Raw genomic sequence first — 14240 nt, forward strand, 5'->3', positions numbered from 1 at the left:
GATTAGCCCCTTCAAGTTGGTCATTCTCCAGCATCCAGCACTTTCTTCACCTCGGCCTCTTTTATTCTCATTAGAAGAGGGGGGAAAAAAGACAGAACACTACAGACACTGCTCTCGAATGACTTCCACTCGTTTCTCGCTAGCTCACTACCCAGTTCCACTGCTCTGGTCTGGAGTCTGTATGGCTTCATGTTTTTGCATAGGAGCCATATGTAGCATGTGGCTAGTGAGCACGTGGAATAGCGAGGTGCTCTGTCCAAACAGAACTATGCTGTTATAATCTATAACCAGTGTTATACTATGGGACTAGTAAGATGATTCAGTGGGTAATGAGCCTGGCTGCCAGCCCTCGTGACCTGAGACTGAGCCCAGGAATCCACACGGTGGAAGAGGCAAATTGACTCTCTCAAGTTGCCCCTGGCCTCTACACATACGCTCTGGCCAGGTGCCCCACCTGTAAAATAAATTTAATAAGATAAACTGAGTTTCCAAGAATTGATATTAAAAATAGAATGCAAGACATCTCAGCCATAATTTTATATAGTTGGTTTTATGTTGGAATAATATTGGGGTAAATATAACAGATTATTAAAGTCAATAAAAATTGTAATAGCTTCGATGATAAATGATAATGAAAATAAAATAATCTGTATAAAGTAAACCGTTCAATTCAAATCAAACCACCTGTTTCTTCTTATCTCTTTTAATGTAGGTTATGAAAGTTCAGAATAGCAATGCACAGGTCACGTGGCCTTTGCTGTGAGGTGGTGCAGCTCTTGTGCTTAGACTGGAGTGGCCGGTCTAGGTAGCTACCGCAGCACCTCCACAGACACTGCCTGCACCATTTACACTGTCTGTGTGACTTATCGCCTATGAGTTCGAGCAGCCCCTCCACTTTTTCCTTCCCTGTTACACAAGAAGCAGTAGTGAAGATTCTAACAGCATGCCTTGGATGCTTTATAAATCACTGCCCAAAGCAATGCCCCGCCCCCAAACAATGAAATCATGAATCAAATACAGACAAGCATGGACCATACTACTTCATAGACTCCAGAGCCTGGGCACTAGAGCAGTGGTTCTGAAACTGCGGGTCTCGATCCTGTGGGGGTCGCACGTCAGATATCCTGCACATCAGATATTTACATTACGGTTCCAAAAACTACCAAAATTACAGCTAGGAAGACGTTGAGGGTCACCCCAACATGAGGAACTGCATTAAAGTGTCACAGTATTTCAAGGTTGAGAACCTCTGGACAAGAGCATCGGCATGGATCACTCACTGTTGCATGAGTTGAGGCATCCAGAGATTAAGACGAGTATAGGACTAGAACCTCCTTATAGCCCGAGATAGAATCAAATGAAGAAGCTCTTGGAAATTTCTTAGCACACACAGTTTTCATTACATTGTGTCTGCAACATGATTTCCACACACCCATCACCTGCTCCCATCCCCAGTCTTCTCAATGGTTCTCTGAAGGTCCTGGGGCACCTGACTTCTTCTGGAAGTATGACTCCAATCATCTCCTTGGTTCTAAGTCTCAAAATGAGTCAGCTGCCAGCAACACGTTGGCAGCATGTGGCTGACACACCATCAAACAACCCTCAGCTGAGTCGACACATAAGGATGGCTGTTGACTGCACAGGGACAAGGACCCACATTCATGTATGCACTGAGCATGCTCCTATGTACCACCCACAAAAGACGACTTGCCCAGGGGAACACTAGACCTTAAATAGACTCTTTATTGGAACAAAGTCAACATCAGAGTTTCAAGGAAATCCATGGACATTTGGCAGAAGTCACGTCGGAGCAAGTAACTAACATACGCCAGGAAAGCACAGAACCAACTCTCTAGCACCCTCAACGTCCCATTCAGAAACAAGCCACATATGGCAAGCCTGACAATTTACTCTTAAAGTGAGTTTGCCTCAGAGGAACTATAAGAATTTCATTGTGTTGAAAACAGTGAAAAGCAAAAGAGAGAGAGAGAGAGAGATGGCATTATCTTTAAGAGAACATGACTCAGTACCCACCTCTCACACCCAGGGAAATTCTCTCTGGTGACAAATCAAGAGGCTATCAAGTTCATAAAGACTTTAAACAATTAGTTTGAATAAGCCAAGGTGCCAGTATAATCTTCAAGTTTAACAGAAATGTCAAAGCATTCCATGTGTCCTCTGAGGACATTTGAACAGGAGCCCATGTGACCAAGTCAACCAGAAGAGAGAAAACATCTGAACCTGTGTTTCCAAAAGAAAGGTAACAATTCCACCATCTGAGTAAAGGAGAAGGGCAATCTTTACATAAGCTTAAAAAGGTACTGTGCTGGGGGCCAGTGAAATGACTCTGTGAGTAAAGGCACTTGCCCTGGCCAGTCCTGACAACATGACATCAAAAACTAAGAACCTGGGCTGGAGAGATGACTCAGAAGTTAAGAGCACTGCTTGCTCTTCCAAAACATCCTGAGTTCCAGCAACCACATGGTGGCTCACAACCATCTATAATGAGATCTGGAGCCCTCTTCCAACTTACAGGCCAGAACATTGTATACATAATAAATAAATAATAAATCTTTAAAAAATTAAGAACATCCATGGTGCAAAGAGAGAACCAATTCCACCAAGTTGCTTTCTAACTCCCACATGTGCTCTTCACACATGTGCACATGTGTATGCATGTGCATGCACACTAGACATAAGACTAATTTTAAAAATTATTATGTTAAATAAAGCGAAACAGATTTCTCCTTTATTTTTTATTGCTGTTATATAAAGTGATGGACACCATTGTAGCATTTTCATATATACATACACATGTACATATATAAATGAAAAGTTTTATTTTTTGAAGTAAAAGATACTTCACTTCCCTTAATACAGTAGCAAATGATATAAATCTTTAGGAAGGCATGCCGGTGCCTAAATTTATTCTGCAGAATGCAGAAAAGGGTGGGCCTAACATTAAGACCGTACCTATGAAGCTATGAAGGTCAGAGATCAAAGTGGGCCAAGACGTCCAGATGTTCTGACTAATATATGAGCTGTGAAGAAGCTGTCATGCACGCAGCAGGTGACAAGGGTGACAACATGGGCCAGAAGTGCTTTACCTTAGCAGAAGGAAGGCAGGCATGAATCTCCTGAGCCAGATCCTAGGGCCACAGGAACACCTTGGCTAGCCAGAGAGCTACTGAAGTACTCTCAGGCAGAAGCAAGATGTGTTTTATCAAAAGCAAGCTGCTGGTCTCTCTATGTGGGCAGGCTGTGAGCACATAGGTCTCTCCTGAGGCCCAGGTGGAGAATGACAGAGAAAAGACAGATGCAAGCCCAAACAGAATATAGGGGAAGTGAATGTCAGATGAAGTCAGCACAGAACCGGCCACTTCTTGTCTCCTAGACAGGCCCTTATCTTAACCAAGAGTGTTCATAGCATCGCGGCAGGGAAAAGAAAATTCAGAAGATCACCAAAATACACCCAGCCTTCCAGAGAGGGAAGTGGTCAACATGTTGGGTCAGGGCTACAGTAACCCAGGCTTCTTGGCAACAGAGCAATGAAGGCAAACATGGGACACAAGAACCACAGAATGGTCTCAGACATTCCTCCAAGACCAAAGGGAATCTTGCGCCTATTTATTTTTTTGCAGAAACTTACTTGATGATGAGACCTGATGTGAACAGATGCAAAGTTATTTACAGAATATATTTTTCCACTTAGAATGGGCATTCTATGCAAGGTCGGAGCAGCTTCCATGATGTGTGCTCTCCCCCCGAACCCACCCTCTCTCACCTTTCTAAAAGAGATTCTGGAACATCTGACCCCCAGAGTCTGAGATAATCAATTGCTGCCCTGGAACATATGGCAATGTGTACACGGGATGTATTGAGAAGAGCCTTTGTTTCTCCGTACTTGCCTAGATACCCTAGCCAGAGCCGAAACAAACCAGCTGCGAGTCTAGCTGGGAAGGGCACAGACAATCAATTTGGATCATTTAAGCTTATTGAAGACTTCAGCTCATAAAAAGTCTGAATCAACAACTCCTGCAATCGCTTGTTGTAATAAATACGATTTTAATTACCTTAGACAACAAGCGTGCAATGAACCTCCACTTTAATGGGGCTCTCGGAGGTTTTCCTTTGAATTCACTCCAACTTCAATTATTAGTGGAAATGCATTGTGCTTCAATTCCTATTTGTGTGTTAGGAACCATTAGCTACAGGACCAACCACAGGCCAAGGAAAGACTATGGAACAGGAAAAAGAGTAGAAGACGGTGGCAGTGCTAAGATCACCAGCAGCACTGGCACCAGGGAGTCCAGGGGACCAAGAGACAAAGATCAAGCCATCCTAAGAGCAGGGTCTCTTTCACCAGAATATTTTCAGCTCTGTGACAGACAACTATACACTACCTGATATAAGCAAAGTCCTTGTTGCCTATGGGAATACTCACTGGCCTTACAGAAGGTCACCAACCTCAGGACCATTTCATGGTTCTGTTCTAACAGCAGGCTCAGATTCATCCCTCTGTTATCTTTCTAAGCATCATTATCTCCACCAAGAGCCTTTATCTCTTGGCATAATGCCCCTCTGCTTCAGAGTCCATCTATGGCAGCCGAAAGGACACACCCAGTTCTGCAAGTGTTCACCTTCAGCATCACCTGTAGAGCACAAACAACTGGAAGGCAGGGACTGTGGCTTCCTGCTTTGCTTGTGTTTCCATCCTTAAGAGGAAGAAAACCTTTCGTCATCAGGGAAGCTGCTATAGGGCTCCAGAGAGCACCCCAGGAGGGGTCTGTCCCCCAACACAACATCTGCAATCACTCCGGTTTGCTTTTCTGAGTTTAACTGTGCTGGGGAAGAAAGAAAGGAAGAAAGGAAGAAAGAAAGAAAGAAAGAAAGAAAGAAAGAAAGAAAGAAAAGGAGGAAGGGAAGGAGGGGGGAGGAAGGGAGGAAGGGGGAAGGGAGGGAAGAAGGCAGGGAGACAGAGAAGGAGGGAGGGCAAGAAAGAAGGAAAAAATAGCTGGCTTTTGAGGAGCATTGACTTTTTTTGGATTGTATAATGACTTTATTGTTAACTATTAGATTGGATGTTTTTAAATACAACTACTATGATACCAAATCCAGGATTTTTTTTCCAGGAAAATGGAAACAGGTCTAAATTGTGGATTCCTAAAAGACCATGATTACTCTGAAATAATTCCTGGGAAGAGCAAAATCTACAAGGCCGACTTTGCTGCAGTTTACCCTTAGGGAGCAGGGCCAGGTCCGGATGGGGCACATAGTTAAAATTCATCCTGGAGGGCGGAAGAAGGCTGTGGAGTTGCTGAAATTGCCAGTGTTGTGGCTAAGTCTCAAGATGCAAGGTACATCGCTTTTCTAACCAACACGAGAAGCTTCAGTCACCGCGTAGGAAAGGAGCTCTCAGTATTCAAATGTGTGTACAGTGGTACCACTGAGATGAATGGCAGCTCAATTCCACTAAATGCATGCTTCCTTTGCTCCCGTAGCTCACACATGTGACACTAGTGACATCTGTGGGCTGGACTGCGTCTTGTACAGAGGGCTTCCACATACCGTGGCACATGACCAGCATCCTGCCCTCAATATACTAGCAACCAGTAGCATACACTGCCAACAGTGAGGACAGACACTAGTGGGCCTTCCCCATCCTGGAATTTACTCAGGAACAACATGCTGGGAGAAGGAAAAGGCTGGAACCCAGTGCTAGGTAGAAAGGACATCTATTTCACAAAAAGAGATTTCTCTGTAAGTAAGTGTGCACACATAGATATGTACCCACACATGTGTGGAGGCCAGACAACTAAAGGTGCCACTGCTCAGAAACTAACCACCTTGTTTTTTTATACAGGGTCTCTCACTGGCTTGGAACTTACCAATTAGGCTAAGCTTGCTGCACAGGGTAGGGACTTAGCTGCCTCTGCCTCCTCCCCAGCATTGGAATGACAAATGCATGCCACCTTATCTGGCTTTTTCACGTGGGCACAGGGGACCAAACTTAGGTTCCAAGCACTTATACCAACTGAGCCATCTCTAAGCCCCTCCCTGAAAGGCACCTGTAGAGTCGCCTAACAAAGGGGGACTGAAGGCAGGGGAGTGATGATGGGTAGAGCCACACTGAGCCAGGACAGCTCAGTCAGGAGCCCTTCTTCCTTCTACTGAAGCTTACACCTCAGTCAGAACCCTGACAATGGACAAAGCCAGGCAGTGGGCCTCTCTTTGCTCTCCTTCCCAATGTGGCTACATTAAGTAAAATATGTCTAATTGGCCTTTGGAGGACAAATGGCCCAACCTACCTTGTTAGGGCTTCTCGCTAGGGCCAAGGCTCTGACCTCAAATCCAATAACACTGACACATACAAAATGATAGCCCTGATATAGATCAACTTCTCCACAGTAAGCTGAAATTTTTCCGGGAATGTGATGTAGGTATGTGTGTTGGGTCGAATGGCTAGTTGAGGTGCGGGGGAGGGGGGTCTCCAAGCATCACTCAGTACCCATGGCTCCTCCCAGCACCTTTCATCCTGCCCCCTACCTTAAACTCCCCCTCCCAGGGGATAGGCTTTGCTTCCCCTCCCCAACTTCTCTTTCCTATGTAAGGCAGAGATAAGCTGACTCTGTGATGTTCAAACAGCACAGGATCACCAGGAGGAGCTAGTGTCAATACAGAGATTTAGCAACGGCACGCTATCACAAAGTTTTACAGACACGTTGGCGACAGAAGTGAGCAACTCTCCTATGCATATTTTACAGTTAAATCGGATCCAATTGCCTTTAATCCCTGCAACTTAAGTACCTCCAAATATACCACTAAGAACATCAACATGTTATCACAGTTTATGAAAGCAGGCTATGAACCAGCTGGGCATGAGGAATCCAGTTCACACAGGCAGGCTCACTACCTTGATGCCACGCAAAAGCAAACTTGAGCAGACAGTTAAGTCTGGGCATCAGAAGCACCAGAGCTTGTTAGCATCAGCAATTGATGGCACTCTTCAAGCAAAGGGAAAAAATCAAACAGTTTTCAAAACTCATAAGGCCTCAAAAGAAAATGTCTATGCTGCAGGCTGATCTACACCACGTTGAGCAGGACCGAAGACTGTCCTGGCCCCAGAGGGTGTGACTGCTGACGAGGTACAGGCTCACTTTCCTGCTCCAGAGACATTCATTGCCAAGCCAGATTAAGTTCTCAAACTTGGAGCCCAGTTCTTTTGTTAAGAACAACATGAGCCCAGTTTAAAACAAAGGAGCTTCAGAGCAAAGCTGGCTGGACACACAACCGGCCCTTTAACTCCCACTGCCCATGGGAAGTGGAGGCAGGGCAAGGCCAGAAGGGAAACCCCACAGTTAGAAACACGATGTAACTTTGATTCTAGGAAGCAAGTTTGCCATATACAAACAAAGCTTGACTTCTAAGAAATGACTCCTTCCATTCATAGGGGCAGGAGGAACCATTAAGTGGAAACCTTATTCAGAATCATAATTAGTGTGACCAGGAGAGAGGAAGTCCCACAGACAAGGATGTATATGGACAGATTTTGGTGCTGCAAATTAATTAAGCATCTTCCCACAGCAGTAATCTCAGGTGTCTCCAGGAAGAGCATGTAAGCATGTGCGTGAATGCATGTGTATACCCACACGTTTTTTGTGTATGTTTTATTCCACAGTTCTTGGCTTCTGGTCCTCCAAGAAACTAAAGAACTTTTTTCTAGAGAAACACTACCCTGCTACAACACTGTGTCTTGGGATTGCCTGTCAAGAAAGTCTTTGTTACCTTGTCTGATACGGTATCTAGCCCTAGCACCAGGAAGATCTTCTCTCTATACAGGAGGAAAAACAGTACAGCCAGCCCAAGAAAAGTGAAGACACATGTCTTGCCAAGTTGCCCTGTCCAGGCTACTGGCACTAACTCAGACATTTCTGTACATAGTGTTGTCCACACTTTCATAAAATCTAAAAAACAAAACAAAACAAAAACAAAAAACAAAGACTCTATAGGCATAGGGCTAGGGATCTCTGCACAAGGGGAAGAGGGGGGGAGCGTCACAGGAGGGTTGAGTAAGAGCGCATTGACGGAGACATCAGAAGCTCCTATGTGCTCCTATGTCCCAGACCCCTACCCTGTTTCTTTTTCTCTAGCCAGATTATCTAGAACCTTTAAAATATCATTTGCAACAGACCCGTAAATGCACCTAAGTTCTATGAGCTATACTAGAAAATTAAAAATATTTAGAGGTATCAGGAGTCTCAGAGGCAGGGTTGCCCTGTAGGAGTGAGGCTTTCAGTGAGATCTGCATATAATCTCCACAGAGCTAGTGCTGGAAAAGAACAGACTTCAAGAGTACCACCGGGGAACAAGCTTCACACATCCTGGGATCTAAAGAGGTCTGTGTGGTGAGAATACCGGAGGAAAAGCTGAAGTTGAATGCGCTGTCCCATTTATCCTCACAAGCATCACCACAAAAGAGATATCAATGGCTTTCTCAGCTCACACAGGTTCTCACAGATGTGCCAAGTATTCCTAGAGGCCTCAGAAACAGGCAGGAGGAGACAGGTATTGTACCTAACACTTTATAAATCACACATAAGTTTGAAATACATGCATTCCCATTATGAAGAGGGTCTCAAATATGTATCAGGCTACCAAAGCAGGACATAAATTGAGAAACATTTGTTCCTGAAAATGAAAATGATACACTGCCATCTGGTTCCTATGATTAAACCATCCCAGCTTTCCACAGTGACTCCCTGCTTTGTATAATTAAAGACTGCACCACATCTAGTGAGATCTGCCACACCTGCAGGCTGAGCACATGGGGAGCAAAGCAATCGGCGCGGGCTATCCCAAACACAGGGAAAAGTGAAAGAGGCTCACAGTACACATGATGTGCCAGGTGACACTGATGAAGGACCGGTTATGACCGACTCCTTCCTCAACTCTCTATGTCAGTACTATGGACTTCTGGTCACCAGCCTAGCTCTGTGAAAACATGGACTCAAAACATTTGAGGAATGAAGCCATGCCTCCGTCAATTCTGGGAAAAGATGACAGTGGCTTGTACCATCAGTGGCCACGTCTTCTGTCTCAACAGCTGGCAGGGACCAAAACAAGCCCTTCAAAGAAGTTCACAACTCAGAGAAGGTTCTGACATTCCTTTCCATGTCCCCAGCCATTTCATTTTCTAAAGAGTGACAACAAAGTCTTCTAAGCTTCACACGAAATGTCCCCTTCACAGAAAAGAGGGCTTGAGAAGTGGATAGAGAAGGGAAAACGGTCATCACTGAACAGACAAAGGCTCCTGTGCCCACGGACGCTTGGCAGCTCTTCTCTTGAACAAAACATGAGACCTACAGGAAGCTCTCTGCTATGCTCTAGATGCAGGGTTTCCTGAGAGAGGAAAGCAGGGAATGTCCATTTAGCCTGCAGAAGGACTGAGGCAAGGACTCGGCAACCAACAATGGGAATCCCAGGGACCCCCAGTTTCTCTCACCTCCACGGGAAACCTCCGGCCATTGACGCTATGCTCTGAGCCAGCTGAGCCATTGCTGTGGCCCCAGTGAAACTCCACTTTCTCGGCTTTGAATCTGCCCGGCAGTCCAGCACCACTCACAAAATAATCGTCTTTCAGGAGGATGGCAACTGTCAAATGGAAAGGGGGGGAAGAAAAAAAAAGTGAGTTTCAAACCCAAACATACGTTTTGTTTTGTTTTTGTTTGTTTGTTTGTTTGTTTGGTTTTTGTTGTATTGCTTCAGTCAAGTTCATGATTGGCATGGTGTGGATCATTTCTTCATACACCTATAAGGCAAGTCAAAACCATCAACTTCAGTAAAAGGCAGCACTGCTATATAGCACTCCTTGGACTGCCAATTGGTTCTTGTATATAGTGCTATCACCTGAACGTAACAGTGCCTTCATCAGAACAGCTGTGACTGCTTGCAAGCGCTCCCAGAGGTTGTGTTTGCTGGCCACTAGGGCTCGCTCACATAAGAAGAGGGAGAGAGGAGAAATGGCCCTTCCCTCAGATCTCAGCCTATCCTCTCTGTGTGGCTACTGTCTTCCCTAAGGGCGCATGGCTCCCTTGTCTCCAGAGGCACAGGAACACAGTGCATGGAAGATTAACTGAAATAGGAGTTACAGCTAAGCACACTGTGGGGAAGTCATCATCCAGACTTTCGGGTCATCCTCATCCTTCAAGTAACCCATCTCTCATGCTTTGTAAATAAGCCTAATAAATGCACCAATAAGCCCCATATGGTGGGCTTATATTTTGGTTTATCACTGGTGTCCTTGAAGGAGGGGGGCAGAAGTTTGGTTCCATCTCCCTAGGCAAAGAGTTACCTCAATAGTTCTAAATGATGACATTCCTAGAGAGACTGAAGAATCCCTTATCCATTGAACAGATAGGAGGGAATGGAGATGCTTCCAGAAAGAGATATGCACCTGAAGCACTGGCTCCTGAGGCTGCCAACCAGGACTCAAGGTCTAAAGCCAACCAGAGATGTACAGTGAGCTACATGGGACAATCGTGCTTCCTTGACCAACAAAACAAAACAAAACAAAACAAAACAAAAAACAAAAAAACCAAAAACAAAAACAAAAAAACAAACCAAAGACTTAGGCAAGAGAGCATGGAAAAGGATTTGGTGCCTTGTCCCACATTACGGCAACAGCAGTGGGTACCACGCCCAACAGTAATTCACTAAAATATTGCCCCATGATCCTATTTCCTCTATTGCTTTCTGTAACTCCAAGCTTCAGAAAATTATGTTCAGTTCATGACAATACATGAGAGCATCCACAACATAAACACTTTGACCAAGTCAAACCCCAAATATTAAAAATGTAGCTTTCTTCCTCAAACCCCAGGAACGGGCATTCAACAATCATTTGGATTTCTCTTTCCATAAAACTTCCAGTTTGTACAAGGGGAACGCGATTATCTGAAAGCATACAAAACAGTTTCTCTTTTATAGCTGCTACATCCTCACTCTCTTTTTTTTTTTGTTCCCTCTAAAGTTGATCCATTCATTCATTCATTTAACAAACTCTTATTGGCTGCTAAATACATGGCAGTTGCCAACCGATACACTGATTGGCGTAGAACCAAACGGCGAGCCTGTGCTGGCTATGGGAAAGCACTCAGGTTCTCTTGTCTCCTCCTCCTACAGAGATCCGAGTCAGAGCCTCACAGAGGAATCCCGCATGAAAATTAGGTCCACATAAAAGATAGGGACTAGACTAATGACCCATTTCTGAAACAGGGCAATTAGTTTCAGTGCTCTGCTATGGAAAGGAAGCATTAAAAGCAAGTAGGGGCCCTGATCACATCAATCCCCCTTTTATTGCATTCAAAAGGCACTTGTTCACCAACTTCTGAAAAATACACAGTAAATGTTCAATTAGTGGGACGGTGCATTAAAGAATAAGATGAAGTAAAAGCAAGCGTTTCTTGTGCCAATTAAACAAGCTATGGCATTGTTCCAGCGTTGCTCTGTTTGGGTATGTTTTAGAATAGAGGTCGGCACACGTTCCCTTTAATGGCCATTAGTAAATATTTTAGGATTTGCAGAGCACTGAGCCCCTGGTGGAAACTGGGTTGAATAAAACCAGACAGAGAACGTATGTAAATGAACAAATGAGACTACATTGTACAAAAGCGTTATTTAATCATATTGAAATTTGAACTTAATGTATTTTTATGCATCATAAAGTATGATTCTCTTTTGATTGTGTGTGTGTGTGTGTGTGTGTGTGTGTGTGTGTGTGTGTGTGTGTGTGTCCTGTGAGTATGTGTGCATATGGATATGCATATACATGAATACAGAAGCCAGAGGTCCAAGTCAGGTGTCTCCCTGAAGAGCTCTTTAGTTTACTTTGTGAGGTAGATCCTCTCACTGAACCTGGTGCTCGTTGGTTGGCTGGGCTAGCAGGCCAGGGAGCCCTGAGTCCTCTTGCCTCAGTTTCCCAGCATTGAGACTGCAAGAATGCACCACCACCTTACTCGGCATTTACACAGGTACTGGGGATCCAAAATCAGCCCCACATACATGTGATGCAAACACTTTTCCCACTGAGACACTTCTCTAGCTGCCTTTTATGATTCAACCATTTAAAAATATTAAAACAGGCAGATGGCCTGTAACTACATGGAAAAAATAGTATCAGACTTATTATAAAGTTGAGCACATTATGAGCTCAAACTGATGGGTATAAAGCCATTATCAAACACCTTCTAAAGTGCTTGTTCTCCAACCCCTCTGTGTGCCACTGATAATACTCAGCCCACTATGATTGCTAAAGATACAATTTTGCTTCAGCAGCACGGAAGCGAAGATTCTGAATGTATCTCTTAGGACACACCCAGTGACTCAGCATCATCTCATGAATATTGATTCTTCCTAAATCATTTATGTCTCTGTCAGGGGTCATTTTACTTGTTTTATATGAATAATTAAAGGTATAATTAGGGAACTGTGTAATCTGAAACATTAATCTCAGTTTTCATTTTATGGAACCTCTCAGCAGACGCACAGCATGCCCATGTACGTAGACCCCTCCAAAAATAGCTTATATTTTGTTTACATTTTATGAAACTGGGAAGGGAAAGCTGCCCTGGCTAGCTTGTAACAGCACACTTTTATAAGGGCTACTGATGGGTAACAGCACTATTCTGAACCAGGGAAGACAAGGCAGTCTCATAGACAACAAGCAAATTCTCCGTTCCTCAGTTTCCCTTATTGTTCACAAGAGCATGACCTCAGCGCCATCCCAGTGAGGCTCAACAGTGTCACTTTCCACAAGCACCATATACAGTACACGGCTGATGGTGCCCGCTGTCCATCGCCTCAGGGGTCAAAGTAGAAAAGCATGTGAGGTGCGGAGGGGAAGGTGCAGGCACACAAATGTGATTCCACATGCTCCCACAGGGCTCAGGATGTGGCTCAGTGGCAGAGAATGTGAGAGCATGCTCAAGGGGGGGGGGGGGAGGGCTCAATAACCAGCAAAATACACACAGTGTGCCTTATGTCAGGCCTGGGCGGCAAACTGAAGAGCTGAAGGTTCACTTTCAGTTCACCCCAGAACAGACTGAATAAGGACACTTTCTTTTACAAATTATTTCAATTCTTTCTCTTTCTTTGAAAAGAAAATCCCTGCTACTTATTCATTCCACTCTTCATTTCAAAAGAAAGTATTAAACTAGAATTTAATAACATAGGAATCTTTGATTTATTTTCATGGATTATAGACTTAATTTTAACAGTAAGTCTGTGTCAAACCCTGGGGTTTTCCATTTGTGATTTGGATACAAAAATTTTCTTTGAAAAAAAGATCACCTTATTTAATAAAAATAAAATTAGCAAACTTAAAGAAAAAGCCTAAGTAAAGAGTATTACAAGACTGAGCGAAAACAAAATGTAAAACAATAAAAGTAACAGCTAACTGTTGGTAAGGCAGACATGAGGGAGTTTGCTAGTGAATAGTTGAACTGGAAAACAATGATTTATAAACTCTGTGAGGGCCAAAAACTTGGCCATTGAGGTCCTAACTCCAGTGCTTGTGATTAGGTGGTGAGAACATGGTGTTGGTGTTTCCGTGAGTGAGCAGGAGAGAGACCCTTTGCCCTTTCCCCCACTGGGAGGGCCACAGAGGAGACCCTCTAGGAATCAGAAGAGAAAGTCCTAGCTGGGAGTGGAATCCACAGATGCCTGCAGGTTGGAATTCTAGTCTCCATATCTGTGACAAGTGTGTCAGCTACTCACGGCATGGGGTGCTGCAACAGCAGCCTGAACTGACAAAAACAATGGGACAGACAGGGAAGCAAGGAACACACATGCAAGTTAGCTTCCTAGGACTTCCATGAGGATCAAATGCTAACGTAGACTGTGAAGAAATCCAAACAGAAGGTGGGAAGATGGGGAAGTACAGGAGCTTCATACTCAAGGTTTTTGAAAAGCTGGAATTCAAGGGCAGGTCCACACCAGCAGCTACACCAGAGCCTTTCTTTGGACTCTGAGGCTAAAGTCTCCTTCAGGCAAGAATAGTGCCTCTTTAGGACGACACAGAGCCAATGTCTTAAGTGTAGTCTGCAGTAAACAGTGTATCTCAGTATCTGAGGATCATTTGATAGGAAGCTCTGGGAGCCGTGCAGGGAACTGCAACCTCCTCTGTGTTATCCTAGGAGCTATACAGTCAAGCAGGGCAAGGAGAGTGACTAGGAACCCAGAGA

At 44.3% G+C, this 14240-nt stretch overlaps 1 protein-coding gene across 2 annotated transcripts in view; it reads right to left on the reverse strand.

Moving 5' to 3' along the window:
* PTPRG (protein tyrosine phosphatase receptor type G) overlaps positions 1-14240 on the reverse strand; it is a 685241-nt gene that overhangs the window by 264555 nt on the left and 406446 nt on the right. For both annotated transcript variants that reach the window (XM_084795413.1, XM_084795412.1), the window contains exon 4: positions 9503-9651. In XM_084795413.1, the coding sequence (XP_084651539.1) occupies positions 9503-9651 (149 nt within the window). The remainder of the gene's footprint in view (positions 1-9502; positions 9652-14240) is intronic.

Source organism: Acomys minous (assembly GCF_964271855.1).
Source record: "Acomys minous genome assembly, chromosome: 9".
NCBI classification, from domain to species: domain Eukaryota; kingdom Metazoa; phylum Chordata; class Mammalia; order Rodentia; family Muridae; genus Acomys; species Acomys minous.